Below are 25,468 nucleotides of genomic sequence, written 5' to 3'. Positions count from 1 at the left end.
GCATCCAAACAATCAAAACATAACCCAATAGCAGTTGCCCTACAATTAGCATCTCAGGCACAGCCATTTAAAGTGCTGCAATTCAGAATGTCCTTTGAGATGTTATACTGCTGTAACTATAACTCATCTTATCCTAGTAACAATTTACAGTGCAAACCAATATCTTCATCAAAATCTAACATACTTGTCATACAAAATGACTTTGACTCAAACTGTACTACTGTGCCTCATCAGCACATTAGCTCTCTTTATCAACTACCATATTTCCCCGCTAAATATAATTAACACTCCTACAAATCCACACTCACTATAACAACACTTCCCAAGTCTATCAATCACCACAGCATCCACATTGTACAAACAAACCTTTTTAGATTTTCTCAATTACCTACCTCTACCATTAAAAAACTGCTGACTAAGCTAAAACCAACCACCCTAGCTGCGGACAAACTCCCCTCAGACTACTTAAAAATATCTGCAGAAGCAGTTGCTTTTCCAGTCTTGATATTGTTAAATAGATCTATAGTCAAAAGATACATTCCTTCCATCTGGAAAAAATAGTTTATTATACCTTTACACAAAAATGGCATATCTGCAGAGTTTAGTAACAGCAAGCCCATTGCAATCCTCTCCCCCTATCAAAAATACTTGAAAAATGTATTTGTGCTCAGCTTCTACATCACCTTAATTTAAATAATCTGCTTGCTGAAACACAGCATGATTTCAGACCCGACCACAGTACAACCACTGCCCTCCCTCACTTCAACACTAAAAACCAGCATAGGAACAATGGTAACTTAGTGTCAACTTTGTTCCTAGACTTATCCAAATTGTTTGACAATGTATCACACCAACAGTTGCTCAGTGAGCTCTCTTCTATAGGTCTCTCTCAGTCCTCACGTACATGGTTCCTTAGTTATCTATCTGGAAAGCAACAAGCAGTCAAATGGCAAACGGACTTCTTTTCTTACTCAGTTACCTTAGGTGTCCCTCAGGGCTCTATACTAGGACCCTTTCTCTAAAATATTTTTATAAACAAGCTTTACATTACCATAGACCAAGCAAATATAATACAATATACAGATGATTTGACTTTAATATGTACAGTGCCCCACAATATCCAGACTGCAAGAAATCACTCAAATTTCTCTCTTCAGTCGAACCCTGGATGAAAAATTCAAACTTGATCCTGAATCCCAATAAAATAAAACTGATGCTCTTCACTTCAAAACTTTATCGCAATCAAAAACAAACATCTGCAAATAATATTAAAATTGAAATAGTACCACATACTAAATTACTGGGCAGTGTAATAGATGACAGTGTTAAATTTAATCAACATATTCTTCAAACAATTAAAAAGACCAACCAGAAACTTGACTCCCTTTACAGGCAAAACAGTACCTTACAGACCCAGCAAGAAAAAAATCTAGCCTCATCCTATTTGCTTCCAACTCTTTTATATTCCTCACCTGTCCTTACAAAGCTAAGTTCTACACGAAAGTCCAAACTAGCCTGTTACAAAAAAAACACATACATTTGCTACCAACACTGTACACTGAACTTACCACTGCCAAGCCTTAGAACAGCTTACACCCTCACAAGTGACGTATGTTCTGGTGATAAATTTCTAAGCACCAGTAAAGCAGATAATTGATCAGAGGACTCCCTGAATTCCTGTTACATCTCCAAACTCTTGAACACCATCCCCACACAAGTGAAAATGACTAACAAACTCCCAAGCTATAAAATCCAGCTCAAACAATACCTTGCCCAATCCTAGTCATGCTCAAACTCATATTCATTCCTACTTGATTCCCCTAGTGAAAACATAAATTTCTTATTATGTATCACTAACTTTTTGACCTTCTGCACTTGAATGAATACACCCCTCTTTATCCCCCTCTTAAATACTACATCTCATCTTTCTCTTTTCTAACTGGCCCCATTCACCACTCTACCCCTTTCATGCATTTCTTCTATACCTAAGTTACAGACATTCCAGATACACCAGTCTGGAGCAGGAAGCCTGGACAGAACTAATCCTTTACTCTGCTCCCACACTCAAATACTATTAGCACTAGCCTCCTGTAAAATACTAGTATCTCCTCTCCTACATAATTTTAAAACTTACCTCATTATATATTTTGAGCTCTTTACAAATCTTTCTGTACTGGGATGTAAAGACACTAAATTTCTTTAGAACAATGTTTTCCCTTCTACAGTTTAAATCCATTTACTTCCTGCAAGAATTTAGAGATACCAGAACTGTATAGACTTATAATTGTTGATGTAAATACTTTATACTGTATATACCCATCTTGCAATTGTTTGTTTTTCTGTTTCCTGAGAAATGTAACTGTTCTTTTTCTGAGAACTATGTGAAATTCACTTGTCAATATAAGTATACTGTGATAGAACTTTTCTCCCTGGGCTTCTGCTGAAAATGGGCTGTGCTGAATCAGATTTTCCTGGTGAACAAAGGCAAATAAATAAATAAATTGTTCTCCAATAGCTTTTCGGAAGTTCTGACTAAAATATTTATGGAAATATCAATATTCCCTTCCCTGTGAGTGCTGAGATAACTCAGTTTTTCAATATACTTTTTTATTTTATAGTAATAAAGATTACAATTTTAAAATTAACAAAAATCTCATTTCTCAGAGCACATTATGAGATAATTATTTCATTGTTAGATGTAATATTCAAATAAAATAATTGTCACAACATATTAAAAATATAATTAAATTTCCATTGAATAGTAAGATGACATACTACTTCTTAACAAGGCATTTCATTTCTGTCGTCCCTTCACAGTTTCTGGGGTTAAAAGATAGATTTTTGTCCCTGTATTAGTCAAAATGAATTTACAGCTCTTCTGACATAGTTATGTAGAATGGCTTACAGCAACCATGCCACTGAAAAGCTATATGGTACAGAATGTCACAGCAGCATACAACATTATGTAGATGCAGGACATTAGGAGTTTGGTTTTATATTGGAAGCATGCAAAGTTGTTTGGAAAGCTGCAAATTAATTAATTCCATGTAATAATATGTGAGTTATTGAAACATCCTTTGTCATAGCATGTATCAGAGTGACAGTATGCAGGTTTCAGCATTAAAATATATGAGGCTTCCTCACGCTGAAAAACAAAGTTTAAGTAAAGGTCCCAAATAAACAATACTAGCAGTGGCCCTAATTACAAATACTAATGAAAGCAAAGATGCCCATAGTACATTCTACAGACACAGTCACAAAGGGTTCCTATTTTCCTTTATCTAGAACAGTTTTGTAGATGCTAACCTTCAAAGTACAGGAAGGAATTGTACTGAAATATCTGAAAACTTTGAAGTGTGCCTCAAACGCAGAATCATAATTTTGCAGATGTTCAGGGTATCAGTGCTAAAAATATTCTAAACTACACGATGTACCATTTTTGAGAACTGTAGTTCTGAAATTTTGGTTTCGTTTTCGTCCTTCATAGCACAGAATTTTTTTAAATGTAATGAAAACACTAGCAAAAAGAAATCAAATATTCTGACTAGTAATTGAACCTAGGCTTATTAGGATAATATTTGAATTATAAAGGCAAAACACATATACCCTTCTAATTTATGACCCAGTACTACACAAGCAATTACTTAATTACAAATACCCCCAGCAGCAAATATATGATAATAGTTAGTTTGTCATGAGAAGCACTGGTCTCAGTAATCTGTGTGTAACTAACACATCTTTCACAAATACACACACACTGCACTCCATAGCATTTGTAATTTTGTAAACATGGTATTCTTGCCACCAGTCTTCAGATATAATTCCAAGTCCCCATCCCTAAAAATGCCCAAAAGACAATCCCAATGACATAGCAGTTAAAGGCTAGGTTTCAGTTTATGGAGGTTGAGTAAAATTCCACTGACTGCACAAATGTGTCTTCCCCGTAGTGTCAGTATTCCATAGCTTCATAAATCCATAGCTAATTACTAGGCTAGCTTTCTTAACAGACCATTCTAAGCCTAGCCAATTTCATTCCCCAAGGTGAGAATCAAACACTTCACCTTGTGTCTGAGTCAAGCACCTTAACCATTATATCAAGCCCCAGTCATTGGCTCTAGTTCTTCTCATGACAAACTAACCATTCTCATATATTGTGAAAAAATACCCATTGTCTTATAATTATCCATTGAGAAACAGTTCTTATGAAAACTTCTGGGGTGCTAATAATGTAATAGCTGTAAACTGAAACCAGATAAGAAATATTTATGTATAGGATTGTTTCCACTGCAAAATCATTCAGTGTTTAATTTTTCCAAGTCTTTTGGGTTTCTAATACTGTGATGGGAATGGACTCCATTCCTAAGTCAAAATATGATTAAAGTTTGTGAAATTAGTGTTGTTTCAATCATTGATGTTAGCCAAAACTGTTCTTTGCAGTACCCTCAATGTGCATGTATCAGTAGCATATCTAAATAAGACTGTAAATTGTCTTTTATGAGACCCATTGCTGCTACTACTATTGGAACTGTCTGGGTATCCTTCTTTCACATTGCCCTCATTTCTGCCTGCAAATCCTGGTATTTTTTGACTTTGTATCTCTCAGTATGTAAGACACTGTAACCACTGGGTGTAGCAATTTTAATGATCAATGCTACTTTTGTCTGCTTTTTATGGACTACTACATCTGGTTTTTGAACTGTTGGTGACAGGTGAACCCATGTGATATAAACTTCATCATTCTCTGTAATGCTTTGTGGCTCATGTTTCCAATGCTTCTCAGGTACTTCAATATTGTAATGTTTGCACAACCCCCAAAGCGACAATCTTGACAAATGATTACACCTTTCAGTATAAAGGCCCTCTGTCATTAGTTTATCACACCCAGCAACAAGATGTGTGACTGGTTTCACTTCTGTTTTACAGAACCTGCATTTGTATGTTTCACCTACATGTTCAATGGACTTTGTAAGCCAATGTGTTTACTGGTTGATGATATCAACCTTTCATCTTTTGGTTTAAATTCACCTGTCCTTAACCATTCCTGTGCCAAATCCTGACTGACATGAGGTCATTCCAGGAATTTTCTGTGCTTGCAACTATATTTATACCTTTTCCACATTTCTTGCCTTTTCTTCTGATCCTTCTCCTTATATTCTTTCTTTTGCTTTTTGGAACATTCAGTTGCTTTCTTATTTTTGTCTACTTCTGGTTTGGCTTCCATTCCCACTTGACACCAATATGCTTCTGCTAAAATAAGCATGGAAGTCATCTTAGATTTGTTCTATTCCTGTTTCAAAACATTCACTATGTTTAGATCTGGTGAGGAGAGCAGATATTTTATACATGTAAACAATTTCGAGGAGGCCCATACCTCCTTAAGAACTAGGAATATATAATCTTGATATAAACTGATATTTATATACATCATTTGATAAGCATGAAGCACTTTTCTTGTTTTCCTGTCCAACTGATCCATTACCTTTTGAGGTCAGTCAATCACCCCCAAACTGTAAGTTATAAAAGGAAGAGCAAATTTGTTTAAAGCCTGGACTTTGTTCCTAGATGTCAGGTCTATTTTCAGTATTAATTTTAGTCTTCTAAAATATTCTTTACTGGGATTTGGTTGCATTTATTCATGTTTTATTGTTAATCTTTCATCACTTCCCAAATATTTATATACTCCCACCTGCTCAAGTTCCTTTATATCCCATTCCTGTCCCAGATTGATATTTTCTTGGTGCTGCAACTTTCCTGCTTTAAAGGTTGCTTTTGCACATTTATCAAGACAAAATAGCATTCTTCTATCATCTAAGAAAGTTTTGACCACTTCCAGTAGTGCTCCTCACCTGATGAGGTATGCAGTTTTAAGTCATCCACAAAAAGAAGATGAGAAGTCTTTACACTTTGTTGTTTCTGGGAGAACAACTAAAGCTCCACTTGACCATCTAAAATATCGTCAACTCAGGAATGATACAAAAAATCTATTTTACTAGATAAAAAAAGCTTCTACCAAAATCTACAAAAACATCAAAACAACCCTCAAAAGTTATTGGCAGGCTTAAATGAACTACTTCATCCAGTTCATTCTACCACCCCAACCCTGGCTAACCACACCCATAGTTCCCCAGAGACCATAGCTGGCACTTATAATAACTTTTTCACTAAAACAATCCAATCCCTAGCAAATCAACTAACCCCAACAAACTTAAACCACACCCCCAGTCTACCCACTAATCACCCCCAATTTAGCTTCCAACCAATATCCACTACTTTTATCAAAACACTTATAAAAAAACTAAAACCCACCACCCACGCTGCTGACCTCCTCCCTGCAGAGTACCTACAAATAGCTGCAGATGCCATTGCATATCCCATATCTATCCTCATCAAAAGAACCTTACCCAAAAGCGCTATCCCCTCCCTCTGGAAAATATCCCATGTCATACCACTCCATAAAGGTGGTAGTTCTACAGACATATCCAACTATAAACCCATTGCCATTCTTTCCTGATTAGCCAAAATAATGGAGAAATGTGTACACAAGCAACAAATGCAATACCTTACACAGAATAACTTACAATCCAACTCCCAGCATGGTTTCAGGCCATACCACAGCACCACCTCAGCCCTCCTTTCCATTACTAATGCCATAAACTGAAACAGGAATGACAATAGGTTAACCTCCACCCTCTTTGTTGACCTATCAAAAGCCTTTGACATGGTCAACCATGAACTTCTCATTCTTTCTCTAAAATCTATTTTCCTCAATAAGCATGCAATCCAGTGGTTCCAGTCCTACCTGACAGGTAGACAACAGGCGGTACTATGGCTGGGCAGACTCTCCAGCCAGCTACTTCTCACACATGGTGTCCCTCAAGGCTCCATACTAGGTCCACTACTCTTCTCTATTTTTATCAACAACCTTCACACTGCTATCCCTAAAGCTACCTGTATTCAATATGCAGATGATTCCACTCTGATCTACTCAGCCACCTCCCCATCTGAACTGCAAATCCTAACCCAAAATACATTTAACACTATCGAGACCTGGCTCACCAACCAACACCTACTGCTGAACCCCAATAAAACTAAACTTCTACTCTTCACCCCCACTAGTAGATCTGCCACACTTTCATTCTCTGTCACGTCTAACAATGGTAACACTATCTCCCCAGATCAACACACCAAACTTCTAGGCGTTATCATAGACAGTAATCTCAAATTTGACCTACAGGTCAACAAAATCATACAGGCCATCAATAAGAAGCTTGAATCACTGTAGAAAGACATTTTTAACCCCAATGGCTAGGACTGCAATCGCCCAGTCACACCTACTCTCTACTCTTTTATATGCCTCACCTGTACTCTCAAACCTCAACAAATCCGAACTAGGTAAGCTGTCCCAAAGCTACAACCATATTGCCAGATTTGCCACTGGCTCCACTTATAGAACCCACCACTGCCAGAACCTGAAACAACTAGAGTGGCTAGAACTGCCCAGCTTAATTCAATTCAATCAGCTTTTAATAGTGCACACAATTATGTACCACCCTGAGGATACCCCCTCACTTATAAATATTATTAAGCCATATAGCAACCTGAGATCCCTATGGTCAGCCAACAAACTACTGGTCCAAACCCACAAAGCTAATAACTCTGCTGGTGAATCCCTGTTTGCCAACTTTGTTGGCAAAACCTGGAATTCATTGCCAAACTATATAACCCTACAATCCTCCAAAAGTCTCTTAAAAAAAATCTCAAACAGTATCTCAAAGTGAACTGGCTTTGCCCATGTACCAACCCTGATTAAGTTATAAACTGAAAGCATAATCTGTAAATATCATAACATGCAACTACATCACCAAGCTCTATAACCAATCTGACGTCTCTTGCTTTTAATTATGTCTGTCCATGCGAATTGTGAGTCCCTGCTAGGGAACACTACTAAACCATTGTACATAATCACTTTGTTTTATATTTTCTAATGTTATCTAACTTCTTGTGTAATCTATGTAAGTTTGTCTATTTGGAGCTTTACTCCCCGGGCCTCTGCTGAAAATGGACATGTATCTAGTCTGACTATCCCAGTAAACAAATGTAAAATAAAATAAATAAATAAATAAACAAATTATAGCCATGACCTAATCTGTTAAGTAGACAACTTAATGGGTTAAGGACAAGATAAATGAGCAGTGGTGACAGAGAGTCACCCTGGAATATCCACTTCTGAATTTTTATCCCTGGATAATAATTTTTCCTTTATCATGGCTTAGCTGCATAGTGGTTTGCCCCTATTTCATTGTTACTGTAATGTAATTGATCAATGTATGGTGTATCTTATACATCTGTAAGCACTCCTTTATTCACGAATGTGTAATGCTGTCAGATGCTTTTTTGTAATCTATGCATGCCATACTTGGATTGTCGCCCATTTTACAATTCTCCATTATGACTTTATTTAACAGTGAATGATACTTTGTTCCAAATGACTTTCTTTTGTTTCCTTTTGTACTACTGCAAAGATTGAGTTTTCTTCTAAATGACTATAATCTCTGTCAGCATCAGTTCCAGTATATAGTTTATACATTGTAGGAAGGCAAGCTAGTGGGCTATAATTTTTAGGATAGCTTGCAGGTTCACGCTTAAGGAACATTATGGCTTTTCCTATTGTTAAACAGGTTGGTTTCTGTAGGGGTGCTCATATACGTAATTTGTTCTTAGGGCTAAATCTTCATGTAAAATTGTCAATATTTTTTATTCAGAAATTTGGCACTGCATCTGTCCTGGGGTTTTCCAGTTAGGAGTTTTTCTTACTTTTGCTTCATTTTCTCTGGCCGTTACTTAATCCCATTTCATATCCTGGACATTTGAATTTCTAAATGTTTTCTTTTACTTCTTTTATCCATTCAGCATATTTGTTATGCTTCACAGGGTCTTCATAGATATTTCTACAGCATGTGTCTTTTTTGTGTATGGTGTTTCTATTCCTTTTGCTTTGTTTCTCAGTTCTGTATAAAGATTTTTGGGTCATCATTGAATGGCTTATTTTGTACTTTTCCTCTATCTGCATATCTTCTACGTTTTTTGTGCCTGTGCTGATATCTTTAGTTTGTTATTTGCAATAGCGTATGATAGATCCTGGTCAATTCAAATACTGCTTTTATCACATCTATGTTTCTAAGTATTTTTGTCAATCTATTCCCTCTTCTATACTCTTCTAACAGTCACACTTCTTGTCTTAATTGCTTTATACTACTCTCTATTCCATACTTCCATGATGGCATTGGATTTCTTCCCTTCCTTTCTCTTATTGCCCTATATTTTTCTGGTAAGACTTTATCTGTTAATTTAGCTGCAAAGTAATATATCCTATTTACTTGTGTTATGTCACATTAATTTCTTTTAATCGTCTTGATTACTGAGTTTATTTGTTTTATCAGATTTCTAACATTTTGGGTCTAATTGACTTACTGTGATCTATTTCTTTCATTGATCTTAGTATGTCTAATCATCTATATTAAATCAAGTAACTCTTACCGTAGAACTTTTTCTTCTAAACTGCGGGCACATTCCTTATTCTCCATTTCCTGTGGGCATTCTTCAGAATGTTCCAGAACATTTTCCTTTGACATATTCTCTTCTGCTGTGTTCTGTATCATCTTTTGCTCTTCTGTATGGGAATTCACTGACCTATCACTCCACAGTATTGATTGCGTCAGAATTGCCGCCATTATTTTCTTCTCCTTCCCATGCTGTGCAACTCCAACTGAACTGTTGTACTTATTTCCTGCTGAATGGCTCTAGAGTATCTTCATGTGCAATTGATCAGATGCTTCCCATTCCACTTGTTTCTCCTACAGACTCTGGAAACTACAGACCCATAAGTCTCACTAGTCTGTTATGCAAAGCCATGGAAAGAATTATCATGGAAATGATCAATAATGATAGAGTAAACTTCCAGACACAGGATCCAACCCAGTTTGGTTTCACCGAGGATAGGTCATGCCTACTCAGCCTGGTGGACTTCTTTGAGAAGGTCACCAAAGCAATGGATGAGGACAAAATGGTTCACACTGCCTACCTTGACCTGGCCAAGGCATTTGACACAATACCTCACTCAGACATTGTTAACAAACTCAAGAGGTTAGGTACAAACCCATATGTCACCCAGTAGATAGCTAACTGGCTCACAGACAGGACTCATGAAGTTAGAACTAGGGAGTCCACCTCTATGAAGAGGCCAGTCATAAGTGCAGGCCCTTAGGCATTGGTCCCTGGACCACTCCTTTTTGGCATTTACTTCTCTGAAGTCAAGGCCAATGTCAGTGGACTCCAGCTGATTAAATTTGCAGATGATTGCAAATTATGAGCTGTCACTGAATCCCACACTGACACAAATGTTCTCCAGAAAGGGCTGACACATGACAAACAACTAGTGTCAGGGCCATGGACTAAAACTAAATGCCAAGAAATGCATAATAGTATCCTTCAGTTAGTCCTCCACCCCTGGTAAATATCATATTGAGAACACACCCCTTAGAGATGATCCAGTAGACAGGGACTTAAGGATACATGTAGACAGTAATCTAGCCTTTGACAATCATGTGTCTATGGTAGTGAGGAAATCATTCTGTGTTGCACAACCTATAAACAAAGGTATGCATCTAGGTCCAAGGAAGCCATTGTTCAACTATTTGGCACTCATCAGACCTATCATTGAGTACAATGTCCTCTTTGGTATGTACTTATATCCAACATATCCAGCAACAGATGCTCCTCACTAAAAGTCTACAGAGCATAAGTAAAATGTCCTGTGCAGACTGCCTCAAGGCCTTAACCCTGTATTCTGTCTCCTACAGGCTATTGAGGGGAGCTCTATGCCTGGAATACAAGGCATTGCCAGATACCACTCTGATGGACCTCCTGCAGAGCCACAAAACAAACAGCACCATAATTACCCTTTCTTAAAATGTAAACCTTGACTGCAATATAAATAGGACCTGCTGGAAAGACAGGTATGTATCCCTGAGACTATTCTGTCTCTGGAACAGGCTCCCTATTCATGTGAAGCAGAGTTATTCCCTAATCCAGTTCAAGTGCAAAATTGTCAATTGGATGGGGAACAGGAAATTCATCCCTGGCTTGGCACCTATGTCTCTAATGGACACAGACAACTTGTAAACGGTTCATCTCCCAGGCCCGTGCTTGTAAAGGTTTCATGTCCCAAACCTCTGCTTACACTTATCAAGGGTACCAGAACTTGTCAGAGATTTGGGATGCATGGCTAGGCTTAAAAAAGCCCTTGTGGTTGTTAGCCTAGTAAACACCTATGAAGCTAAGAACCTAATTAGGCAACTGATTCTTCCATCATACTGTGATGTTACCCATAATACCCATAGTGCCTTTAGATACTACAGTACTAGGAATGTCATCTGGAATTTTTTTTTTTTGGGGGGGGTGGAGAAACAGACTGATCCACTCTTTCATTAACTCTGCATTGCTTCTCCCGAATCAGAAGATGAGCTATCAGCCAGAGATTTCTTTCTAGCAGCCTGCCATAGATGTTCTTAAATTTCTCAGGCATAATGACCCCTTTGTTAATGGAAACGACCTCCTGCTCCTCTTTTTGAAGCTATGAATCACTAGTACAATATCTACCATCAGAATTAGTGATAGACCCATGGCAGTCCGACTTCAGTGTAAAGACAGGGCAGTATTCATAGTGTCAGTCTATGCCCCATGGCAGGGTTATGATGGACAGGACTATAGTTCATTCAGACAGCAATTGCAGGACCTACTAGGTAAAGCAGGACAGCATGAGCTGGTGTTGATAATGGGGGACATGAATGCTCTTATCAGGACATTCAGAACAGGATATGAGGACTATCTGGTCCAAATGGATGGCGACAACAAGAATAAGGAAGGAGAGACCATTCTAGACTTCTGTTTGGTAAATGGCTTGATGGTAAGCAGCATATAGTTCAACAAGAGAAACAAACACAAGGTCACATACAAGAGTGCCCAACATGCAAGTCAGGTACACTTCCTGCTGGTAAAGAAAGGACACTGGGGTAGAATCAGAGATTGCAAAGTCATCCCAAGTGAAACAGCTGGCCCACTACATAACAACTGATGTCCACAATCAGCTGCAAGCAGTGGTCAGAGAAAGCTCTAAGATCAACAGAGATTAACCTGAAACCTGGAAGCTGCCTGGAGTGAATGTACAAGTGTTCAAGGAGATACTTGGGGCTCTGGTACCTCACGATGAAGATAAAAATGATGTAGTCGAAGAAGAATGGCAGCCTCATAAAACAGCGTGTGTGAGGACTATAGAACAGATATGTGGCAGGGCAGGTATGGAAATAAGGTACATAAGGAAAGCTGGTGGTGGAATGCTGAATTCCAGGAAATTATCAAAAGAAAGGAGAACAGGAAAAAGTAGGAGATAGAAAAGATTGTCCAGGCTGAAAAGGAATGCTGGTTGGCTAACAAAGGAGCTAAGATAGCAGTCAAAATGTCAAAGAACAAGACACGTCAGAGGCACTCTACCTGCTTCTGGAATGTGACTCAGCAGATGGTGCAAAGAATTGCTATCAAGTGGCAAGGCAAAGGCAGAAATATAAAGAACAGAGTCATCAGACACCATTCAAAAGGGATGCCAGCAGCAACCTGCTCACCAGCACACAGTACAACAAAGCCATCTGAAGGCAATACTTCCCAACAAAAAAATTTGCTGTAATGGAGCGTTTTTCTTCGGGTCTCTGCTTAAAAAGGGCACCTCCCCAGCCAGACAACAAATGTCAAATAAATAAATAAATAAACAGCTTCTGAATGAAGAAAATTCAGCAGAAGCTGCACTGTCTCAGCCACAACCTACAATGAGGGAGGAAGAAGAGACCACCCTAGAAGAAGTAAGAACAACACTGCAGAAAATTATGTCAGGAAAAGAGCAGGTTCAGATGAGTTCATGGCAGATATGATCAAGATGTTGGATGAATTAGGGGACAAATGGTTTCTGAGGGTACTCATAGCATTATGGACATAAAAGTGTATATCAAATGACTGGCCTTGTTCCAGTGTACACACGCAGCTCTGGGCAGTACAGAGTTATCAAGTTCCTCTCACACTGGATGAAAGTTCTGGAGAGGGTGATTGATAAATGAATATGTAGAATAGAAGAAAGCATACTGATTAATGAATATGTAGAATAGAGGAAAGCATACCTCAACCTCTTAGACAAAGAAATCTGGATAAAGCCTAAAAGGGATGGGGGCAAAGGCCCAAAACTAGGGACAAATTATAAATTATATATTATAAATAATTCTCTTGTATACTAAGAAAGTTGCTTGAATAAAAGGGTTTGCATTAGCATACATTTACTGAAGGATATGAAGCCTGAAACTCAAATGTTATGTCCTTATTTCATGTCTTCAAGTCTCAGTGATTTGCCAGAAAACTACATATTTTATGAGGAACAGGACAAAAATATGAGGCAAAAATCTGGACATTCTGTGAAAATCTGGACAGTTGAGAGATGTGGTGGAAAGCTGGATGGGAAATGAGCAATTTAGATTCAGATCAAGATGCAGCACAACTGACTCAATATTTGTTGTGTGATAGACAGTGAAGAAGAAGCAAGTGATGAAGAAAGCGTCTGGGCATTCCTAGACTTGGACAAACATATGACATGGTCGCAAGAAAGCTGATTTGGGCAGACCTGTGATGGTCCTAAGTCCCAGAAACATCAGTAGAATTAGTTTTGGCTATGTATAAGGACACCCAATGATACTCACAGAAAGGTTTCCAGTAGGAGTGGCATGCATCAGGGTTAATTTCTGATCCCACTTCTGTTCATACTGCTGATGAACTACATTAGCAAACAGGTTAAAGGGGACAGCTCAACAAAGCTGCTGAATGCAGACAATGTGGCATTAAAGCATATTGTCTACTCCGAGGCGATCTCTGCTTAACATACAAGGCCATGTCAAACCCAGAGTTGTTGGACATGTTACACTTAAAGAAATCCCAATCCCTCAGAGCCACATGCACCAGGGATCTAAACCTTGTCATCACAATAAACAAAACATGCTGGAGGGATAGGTTCCTGACCCAGAGACTCCCCAGACTCTGGAATAGACTGCCCATACATCTCAAGCAGAGCACCGCTTTGGCCCTCTCCAAAAGGAACCTTGACGACTGGATGGGAGAAAGGAAATTCACCCCAGGGATCACGTCAGCTAGACAGGGGTCCAGGGAAGTAAATAGTGTGGGAAGAAATAGCCAGAGAATTGTTATGGCTAGGCTTGTATAGGTGCTAGGGCTGATAGCCTAGTACCAACCTATGAACCTATGACTCTGAAAAGGAACTTTAACCAATGATAAGAGAATGGAATACAAAACTGAAGGAACATAGGATGAAACTGCTTATAGACAAGACAGTTGTCATAGCAGCACATGTAGGAAATTATAGGATGCTGAAAAATTAGATAAAAGGGAAGTCACCTGGTACACAGTGTCAGAGATAGTGTATGGCAGAAGAATGCTAAGTGCCTGAGATGGGTGGTCGGATGCTCACTGTTGGACAGATGAAGAAATAAGGACACAAGAGCATAAGCTAAAGTTGCTATAGTTGCAGAGAAGACCAAAGAGAGCAGACTATGGTGTTTTGGGCACAAGTGCAGGAAAGCAAGTGATGATTTTGTGAAGAAGATTTGGGAGAGACAGGAAGAAGGTGGAAACAAAGACTTTAAGCAAAAAGATGAGTAGATTGCTTGAGAAAAGACTGCAACATTCAGTCATGACAGTCAAAGAAGGTCAGAGTGTAGCACTGACTCGAGAGAGGTGGCGAGAGTTGATGCAGCATGCCGACTTCATGTACAAAATGGGGTAAAATGTGTCTGATGATGATAACAGTGATGATGCAGTATTGAAAAGGCTCATTATGCATGGCACCCCAACATTACTCAGCACCTTCAGCCTTATCAGCCAGAGGGCATCCACTTTTTCAGCCTTGCCATCTCAGAATTGTTTAGTTACTACAGTAACTGTGCCAACAGACATGGATCCAGTCCCACCAGTTCTTTCTGGTTCATCCCCCTTAAAGGAGAAAATGTTCTGTTACTTAATGAATTCCACAAAATGTTTCAGCAATGTCTTCATATGAAGTCAGAATTTATCCAACTTTTTTGAGAACAGCTTGGGCAATGTCTTCACTCCCTTGCAAGTTGCTAGATTGTTTGCCAGAGTCTCTTTGAGACCATTTGAAAGTGAGTTTGCATGGTCTCCTCAAATACATACTACAACAAGGCCTTTTCATTGAAAATTGCTGCATTTGATGCCCTCCTAACCTGTTGGCACATATCAGTGAGATCTGAACACCACTGCCTAAATAGCCTTGCATTAAATGCCTTTCTCTTTCTCTTTATGACTTCACTCTGAGCTGTTTACCACCAGGTCCTTTGTTACTACGTGAACAAACATTGACCACCTTTTGGCCACAACTCTTTCTGTTGTTTTAGCTACTGAGATGTTGAGCAGGGTCCATCCAACCTCCATATCTCAGCTTTCCTGTTAAATATGGAAGAAGCACATCCCACATAGAAGCAGCTTTGAGGTATTCCCCACGGTATCCATACTACATGGTTGGGTTTCCTGAGTCTGCCTTACTGCAAACCTAGCCATCTGTTGCAATTCACCACCACATCTAGGCCCCTTGTTTGACCTGAATGTCCAGAACACAAGTTTACATGTATAATGACACAACTGGAATGCCAGCGATCACTTTGGCCTGAGGTGGCCTTGCACCAGGAGGAATAATGAACAGTTTTGTGTCGAAGCATGATATTCATTGTGGACAAAGAGTGACTAGTAGAGAAGAGCAAGAGGAATAATTAATGATTTGGGAGGTTAAAACCATCACAACAAGTTCAGCTCTACATCACTCAACAAGGACTACTTTTTCAGTATTCCCCCATTCATCTATCCCTCTGACAAGGAGTAATTCCAGAACAGGGGAGAGAGAGAGAGAGAGAGAGAGAGAGGGAGAGGGAGAGGGAGACAGAGACAATACTTGATGAAAAGTATGGTTTAAAACCAAAAGCTGTGTGTAAAAACAAAATCAACTACATCTAACTGCTCATTTTCAACTTTTATCACAAGCTGTGGCTACTTCTCTATTTCTGAGTTGATATTCTATATCCCGGAAGTACTTTCTACTGCCATATTATAGTGCATTGTAATGTAACTCAGTCCTGCTTTTTAATAGACCAGCATCTACCTGAAACCCACACTTTTCCTTGTGATGTTCAGACCACACAGGAGCTTTATGCAACTTTTTGGGGGAACTGAGTTTGAATAGACTGGGACTCTAATGTAACATGCAAAACTGTGTTTTTTTATAGCAGGGCAGGACCTACAGTTTTAGGCTCACACAATCTCTCTCTCGCACGCGCGCATACACACACGCACACACACACACACACACACACACACACACACACACACACACACACACACACACACACACTGTCTGTCTCTAAGATGTAAGTCATATGATTCATCCAAACTGCACATTTTTTTTCCTAGTTTCATATTTTATCCACTTGAAAATAAAGGATGTACTTCCCTTTTTTAGGCAGAAATGGATATTTAAGCACTGTCTCTAGCATCAGTAACTTGAAAAATCCTGACAAATGGGCTTGTGCCAGCTCAAAAGCTCAAGTAATTGCAAAACCTGTGCTGGTCTAATAAAAGGTATTACATCTGTGTTACAGTGTCTTTGCGCGTTCTGTTGGTGGACCAACACAGCATTTCTTAATTGTTTTTTTTTCTTAAACTAATAGAAGAAAATTGATAAAGGTAGTAAAACAATGCAAAGGAAAAGTATAATATACAAGTGACACTAGTATAGATGCTAATAAAGGATGATAGTATTAGATGCGAATAAATAAATAAGGTTACCTACTGTATTCTCGAAAGCCGACAATGTCAAATCCGACATTGTGGACACGAGAATAGCAAAAGTGCAGAACTTCGAATGGGTAAACGGAAATCTCTATAAGGGGAGATTTCCATTTACTTCAATGTAGTGCGGTCTTGGAATTGGTATATTTAAGTAGCGGGGGGTGTGGGGGGTGCAGGGGGGCTTGCCTACTCCCTTTAGATTTTCTTTTTTTTTTTCTTTATTTTTTTCTGAACATTCGAAATTTTAATGGTTCGATCATTAAAGGTCGACTTTTAGTGATTCGAACCATTAAACTTTCGATGTTCTAATATAGACCCAATAAATAAATAGCAAGAATAAATGCGCATAAATAGTTGGAAGACAAATAGTGAAGATACAATGAGGCATGGAAAAAATAAAAGGGTAAAAGTAGGGGGGGGGGTCAGAGCATCAATGTCTTACTGAAGGAAGAAGAAAAGTGTGGAAGAAAAAAAGATACTGCAAAACAGCTAGAGAACAGGAAAGGAATGCCCAAGCCTCCAAAAGGAGGATGCCAAGGGCCCTTATGTTACAATAGTGCTGGCAAGATCCATTAAGACACAGTGTAATATTTCTGGGGGTCCTGACACTAATAGTTTGCAGTTGATTGTTATAACTCAGCAGAGGAGAGTGTGAAATGTTTTTCCTTTCTTATTTAAACTGAAATGACTATGAGATAACTATTGATGTTTGCTCTTTAGGTGCTGATCCCTGTATTTATCAAAATGGTGGTTGTGGTCAGATCTGTGAAAACAGAATTGGAATTTCCCACTGCTTATGTCATGATGGCTTTGTAATGGACAGTGATAGTAAAACATGCCATGCGTTGGAAAGGCCAGAAACAACAACAGGTAGGTACAATATCTTGAAGTTTAAAAGATTGGTGTAATGACTGGCTATATCTATGTTTTTTTTTATAGTGACAATTTTTCTGCTCTCTGTTGGCTTAATTTGTTAACATTTGAGTAAAAATGAAGAAATTTCCTTAAAGAACTGGTGTCATCATTCACTCACTGTTTATCTGACAAAATATGTTGCATGGTAATTTAACCCTATAAAACCCTGCATAAATAGCCAGATAGTTTCATTTTTGTCCTCCATGTGTTCTGATTTTACCATTTTGGACTTACTTGTTAGCACTTGTGAACCACTATCGTTTAATAGTCACAATCCACTGTACTCTATGGGGTCAGATGCCATCAGCGTTGCCATTTGCCTTTTTCACTCCACCTCTGCATCTTTAGTGAAACTGTTTACTGTTTTAATTAATATAAAGTAGTAAAACTGGAGAATGGACAATAAAATTAATTATACACTGTTAATGGCAGTAATAGTTCTGGAGAGGTATTTTATCTCTTGCAATGTTCACCTGATTTTTATGTGTAGATCAGATTTGCATTAGACATATTTTTATCCTTACTTATGTCACTAATAGCACATTATTAGGGTTATCTGTAAACCTCCTGAAACATACTTATGATACAAAATTCTTGCTACTAAAATCCCAGGCTATATTTACTTAAATACAAACTCTCTAACATGTTAACTTTAAAAGCTTTTCAGATGAGAACAATAAGAACAAAAACTCAGAAGACCTATACTGCAGTAATCCTTAGAGATTATGACTATTTTTTTAATTAGGAAAGGCTAAGAAAATTATGTTTGTGCTTTTCTTATGTATTAGTTTCAATACTACAGTATCCAAATATCTGGGTACTCTCTTTTCCTAGTAAGTGGGTTTTGTGTTTTTATGTGTTCACTGATTTTTTTTTACTTTTGTTGACCACTTTAGTCCCTGTAAGTCTGTCTGTTTTCAGATGAGGTCCAAAGAGTTTTATATATATATATATATATATATATATATATATATATATATATATATATATATGTATATAAAAAACATGTCCCAAGATTCACACTCCACATTCCTAAGCACCCTGGATAATATTAGGGTCCAACCTAACACTCTCATACTGGGTGACTTCAACTACCACTCCATTAACTGGGAAAACTACTCATGCACCAATACACTTGCCCAACGCTTTCTGGAATTCATTAATTCCAATGACCTGGACCAACCAGCTCTTACCCCCACTAGTGATAGCAACATTCTTGACCTGGTCATTACTAACATGGACGACTGTTGCTCTACACCAATAGTCAACTCCTCCCTGGTTAGATCCGACCACAAACTACTCACCTTGGAAATCCACATCCCTCCCACCCCCCCAACAAAGGTAACCACAATGAAAAACTTCTCCAAAGCTAACTTTGGGTTCCTAAAAACAGAGGTGGCTAACTTCACGACACCCATGCAAATGGAGAATAGTTGCATGACCACTATATCATACACCAATGCACTGTACGAACACGTACACAAAAGCATGGATCTCACCATACCCAGTAGAACTAAGATGCTCTCCTCAAAAAAAGGAAGCCAATCTGGTGGTTCCCTGCCATAAACAAACTCTACAATAGAAGGAGGAAACTGATGCGGAATAAGGTGAAGTCCCAAGACTGGAAAAACTCACTTATCATTCTCAGCAAAAGGTTGAGATCCCTCATCAAATCCTCTAAAGCTAGCTATGAAAACAGAATTGCAGCAGATAGTAAAGACAACCACAAGGCCTAATATAGTTATGTAAAGAATCTCCATGGCAATACCCAGATTTGCTCTGCGCTACTGCACAATGGTATCTTCTATACCGAGCCAACAGATATTGCAAATATACTGGCAAACAGATTCAGTGTTAACTTTACCCCTCTCCCCCCCAAAGGACCAATCACAATACCAGTAGATTGCCAGCCACCCAGTATTACTGCTGCACAGGTTAAAACAGCACTGTGCATGGCCAAGAATACAGCTTCTATGGGATCTGACAGTATCCTTGGCTGTGTTCTGCATGAACTACAGAGTGAACTGGCACCTCACCTGTGTGCCCTGTTCAATCACAGCCTCACCTCAGGCTTTGTCCCTACTGAATGGGGCACTGCTACATTCATCCCTTTCCACAAAGGAGGAGCAACTACAGACCCCAGGAACTATCGCCCCATTAGCCTGACGAGACTGATATGCAAAGTTATGGAACGCATCATCATGGACCTAATAAACAAGGATATAGGGAATCTCCAAACTCTGGAACCTACACAGTTTGGTTTTGTGAAGGGTAGATCATGTCTGCTCAACTTGGTTGACTTCTTTGAGTCAGCCACCAGAGCTGTGGATGAAGGTAAGGTGGTTCATACAGCCTACCTTGATCTGGCCAAGACGTTTGATACCATTCCCCACTCAGGAATCATAGAAATACTTATTAAGCTAGGCATCAACCCCTATATCACTAGGTGGGTTGCAAACTGGCTCACAGATAGAACCCACAGTGTAAAAGTAGCTGACTGCAAGTCAGACTGCCGACCAGTCATGAGTGGAGTCCCACAGGGTTCAGTCCTAGGTCCTCTCCTGTTTGGTATCTACTTCCCTGAAGTCCAGGCCAACACAAAGGAACTCTGGCTGACAAAGTTCGCAGATGATTGCAAGTTGGGAGCTATTATTAACTCCCCAAGTGATGTAGGCATCCTACAAAAAGGCCTCAATGAGACCAACGACTGGTGTCAGAACCATGACCTTAAGCTTAATGCCAAAAAATGTGTCTTCATCCCCTTTAGGAAAAACCCAGTTCCCTTGAATTACCACATTGATGGTAGTCCAATGAACACAGAAGGCGTTATAAGAGATCTGGGATCACAGGTTGACAACAACCTCTCTTTTAATCACCATGTTGCCACTGTGGTCAGAAAGTCCTTCTATGTGGTACATCTCATTACTAAGGGTTTTGCATCTAGGAAGAAAGAGGTCATTGTCTCCCTCTACTCTTCCCTCATTAGGCCAATCATCGAGTACAATGCTCCATTTGGCATGTACCTCACTAGACACCTGCAACAACTGGAGAGGCCACAAAAGTACCTCACAAAGAGGATCCTAGGCCTTAAACACCTGTCCTATATGGACAGACTCAAAAAACTCCAACTATTCTCTGTCTCATATAGCCTACTTAGAGGCGATCTTTGCTTGACTTACAAAGCCATCTCTGACCCAGCTCTGTTAGAAATGCTACATTTAAAGAAATCCCAATCCCTCCGCACCACACGCTCCAGAGACCTCAACCTCATTACCACAATCAACAGAACATGCTGGAGGGACAGGTTAATAACCCAGAGACTGCCCATGCTATGGAATAGACTTCCCATACATGTCAAGTAAAGCACCTCACTGGCCCTCTTCAAGAGAAATCTTGATGAGTGGATGGGAAATAGAAAATTCACCCCGGGGATCACTCCAGTGGCTCTACTCGACAGAGGCACTAGGAACTAAGGTTGGGTGGCACAATGCCAGGGTAATCCTATGGGCTAGGCTTGTAAAGGCTCCAGGGCCGTTAGCCTAGTACACACCTATGAACCTACAAACCAGTGAAATATTCATAGGCTACAAGGGACTATGCTATGCTTTTTCTTCTAGAGTGTTCCTATTTGCCATGGACAGCTCAAACATCTCATTAAGAGGTGGGAGTTTAACAATGCAAAGAAGGTGGTCTACCTACTGAAACATCATTATCTGAATGTCTAAAACCTTCCATGCTGTAAATGCCAATAGTGTAAAAATGCAGACAGATAAAATATTGCTATATAGAGAATAACATAATGAAGAAGGGTGTAATATGCTGTCACAATATAGAGGATTATGATCAGGTGCACAGTCATAACCAGGCTGTTACATCTTTGAGACATAAATGTCAAGACTTAAAAACAGGGCAAAGTGCAGCTCAGGGAGTGAATCTTTACATTCACAATGAAAATATTTAGTAAATGAGCTATAATTAGAGAGACCTGATTATAATTATTTACAGTGTATGTAACTTTAGCCACTCGAATGTACTACCATTTTCAGAAAACAAAAAGTATAGGAGAATGAAATGTCTGCCAGCTTTGAAGCCTGTGAAACACTTAGAATAGCCACAAAGGCGGCAGTCAAAAGCTGTGTCCCTTGGCTGAATAAGTGGCTTTTGAAAGCTGTTAGACACTTTATTGCGCAACACTTTGCACTCACGCACATGCGAGCGCACGCTCGCTGGTGTGTGTGTGTGTGTGTGTGTGTGTGTGTGTGTGTGTGTGTGTGTGTGTGTGTGTGTGTGTGTGTGTGTGTGTGTGTGTGTGTGTGTGTGTGACAGCAAAGTGTTTTAAAGCTGTTTTAACTTCTCACCACTGTTCTGTAGTGGCCTATCACTGGCTGCTATTAATACTATAACTGCACTTGAAGGAGTCTTACAGAACTTGATTAATTAATCTTGTTATATCAGAAAGTTGTTTAACAAAACTGTTGTTACAGAATTCAGAGCATAATCAATGTGCTCCATGTAGTACATTTATGTTATTAATGAAAGAGAAAGTTAAACCAAAGCTGTTTGGGATGGATAAAAATGTGTTTTTTTCAGTCAGAAGCATGCTAAGGGGTGACCTGTTTTTTTAACTCTTTGCTTCATACAGAAGATGCATCTAAAAGAAGTCTTGCTTCTTCAATAGGCTTATTACTCTTTTCTGAGAGGTTTTTATTATATTCCATTTCAGAAACATGCTTCTAGTAAATATTTGTAGTTGAGACCTACAGGTATTACTCAGAATTGAATGAAAAAGAGAACACAAAACAGGGTAAGGTATCACCTCATATAGAAAAAATAAAGTCCAAACAAAAAGAGGTAGATACTCCAAGACAATCGAAGCCAACCAGGAAACTGCAAATCAGAGTTGAAGTAAAATCCTTTATTCCTTGAACAGTAGCTTTGCGTTGCTCAGAACGCTTCATCAGACTTTAATAAAAACAGTTGTGCTTACTCCACTTAAATATTCAAAACAACCAATAAAACAGTAAAATTGTCACATGAAAACACTTTGGAATAGTACATGAACAATGAATAAAAAAGGGGAGATACCAAGTAGAGAAATATATGCATTATAATAAAAACTCTATATGAAAAAAACACATAATGGAGTGTTTATACATATCTATAATAATGTGTGTGTATATAGGAAAATACAAATACATACGTCATACATCTATATCATTACATGTATATTATCTACTAGCGTCTGAATGGCCCATCTATCAAGAAGGGTTTCAAGGACAATTTATCATTAAGACCATGTCCTTTATCAGCTCTAAATTTAATGATCCATTTAACTTCTTCCTTCTCAGTAGTATTATTGATGTTACCTAATCTTTCAGTTACTTGTAAGTGCCCTATAACCATAAAACTGAAAACATGTGTAGATCCATTCTGTATAACATGTCTAGCTAAAGCATTTCCTTCATTTTCCTTGTGAATAGCATAGACATGTTCTCTACTTGGTATCTCTCCCCCCCCCTTTTTTATTCATTGTTCATGTACTATTCCAAAGTGTTTTTCATGTGACAATTTTTACTGTTTTTATTGGTTGTTTTGAATATTTAAGTGGAGTAAGCACAACTGTTTTTATTAAAGTCTGATGAAGCGTTCTGAGCAACGCGAAAGCGCTTACTGTTCAAGGAATAAAGGATTTTACTTCAACTCTGATTTGCAGTTTCCTGGTTGGCTTCGATTGTCTTGGAGTATCTACCTCTTTTTGTTTGGACTTTATTTTTTCTATATGAGGTGATACCTTACCCTGTTTTGTGTTCTCTTTTTCATTATATTGCTCTTTTGTTCACATCGGGGACATGACAGAAGAAACCAGAAATATCAATGATGAAGCAGCAGAGTCTACAGCATCTGAACTAACGAAACTGATTTTTGCAGATAATAACCCTTTACTAAAACTGTCATATATGGAATTAGCAAAAGCAGCTAGAAAACACACAGATGCAGGTTTACAAATAGATACCATGCAATTAATGAAGAAATTGGAGGATATTATGAGCAAAATCAAGAATATACAGTGGCAAAAGAAACATATGGAAGCCTGCATTCAATTTAAAATAGTACCTAGAGGGCTACGTATACTTAAAATGCCCACTTTTGGTTCCACCTATCCTGACCTGCTTTCCAAATGGCAACAGCTGAATTTGGAAACTAGCTTTGGATATATGAGACTTTTAATAAAACAATATTCTAATATTGAACAAGAGTTACAACAAGAGGTACAAATCATAGAAAATAAACTGGTCAGAATTTTAACAGATATGCAGAAACATGATTTTTATGCAGAAATAACTAGTACTTTGCAATCATTAGACCACAAGCTTCTTTTGGCCAAGAAAAAGAAAATGGAAAGAGACTGCTCGGATTTCTCGAGGGGGAATGTCTTTTCTTGGCCGAGGGAGTCCTTCAGGAACACTACTATTGAGACACATCATCCCATTGAGACACCCTCACTCATGAGCATGGATCTAATTACACCCTCTATTTCCTGTGCAGCGACTGCTCTTCCTGTCAGCACTGAACATTCAACTAGAGAATCCAATGTGCACTCTTCTGTAGCTAGCAGTTTTCAAGTAACTGCATCTACTGCTGAACAAGTTGTTCGTAAAAAAACTGTTACAGGTACAGGAAAAGAAACAGGTACACATATGAGGGAAGATTCTACTCTTGTTTTTCCACTCCCTTTTTGTATGGAACAGAGACAGTCCTGGAGCCCACACCAGAAATCCAGGAAGAGGAAAACCTCAGGAGGACCGTTCGAGTTCCAGAAGAAGGCTCTGAAACCAGTGATACGGACTTAGTAGTTCATTTGTCACAGCATATACTGACATAATTTGAAAGTAAGTTGTTAAATAAAGGCTTATCCTTCATCCCTTCGCAGGAAGTGGATGTTAGTGAGCTCATAATAGACATTAAGCATTTTACTAGAAATGTGGCACTAGGAATGCTTTTTGATAATGGTGCTGCAAGTAATACTGTAGATAATATTTTTAAAAAACCATCTGTGTTTATTCCTAACTTACATCCTTTATTAGAAAGCTTTGAAAGAGCTTGCACAAATGACTTGTTGAAATATTTTGAAAGTAATGAAAAGAGACCTGAATTTTATAATCTATCTAGTGAAGAGAGAATGGCATTATTTGAGTTACAGAAAAATGCAAATATAACAATAAGACCAGCAGATAAGGGTGGAGCAATTGTGTTGTTGGATAACTGTTATTATAATGACACCATGCTTGAAATGCTATCGGATGAATCTACATATGTAAAGTTAGATAAGCCGGGCTTGAATAGGTTGATGAACTCTGTGCATGCAGATTTATATGACATGTTAATGTGTGATGTCATTGATGAAAATTTATACAAATATTTTTTGATTGAAAATCCAGTTATACCTGTTATTAGAGGCCTGCCCAAGATACATAAGACCATGACCAATCCTCCACTCAGACCCATAGTTTCGGGTCGAGGATGGATAACTGAAACCATCTCTATTTTTTTAGAGAAGACACTTAGACCTATAGTAGATTCTACCAGTTCT

At 38.6% G+C, this 25,468-nt stretch overlaps 1 protein-coding gene across 3 annotated transcripts in view; it reads left to right on the top strand.

Annotated features, from left to right (window-relative positions):
* EGF (epidermal growth factor) overlaps positions 1-25,468 on the top strand; it is a 1,284,649-nt gene that overhangs the window by 736,641 nt on the left and 522,540 nt on the right. For all 3 annotated transcript variants that reach the window (XM_044061467.1, XM_044061466.1, XM_044061465.1), the window contains one exon: positions 17,683-17,832. In XM_044061467.1, coding sequence (XP_043917402.1) covers positions 17,683-17,832 — 150 coding nt within the window. The remainder of the gene's footprint in view (positions 1-17,682; positions 17,833-25,468) is intronic.

Source organism: Protopterus annectens, chromosome 2.part0 (genome assembly GCF_019279795.1).
Source record: "Protopterus annectens isolate FY-2018-M chromosome 2.part0, PAN1.0, whole genome shotgun sequence".
Taxonomy (NCBI): Eukaryota; Metazoa; Chordata; order Ceratodontiformes; family Protopteridae; genus Protopterus; species Protopterus annectens.
This window is presented reverse-complemented; position numbering and strand designations above follow the sequence as displayed.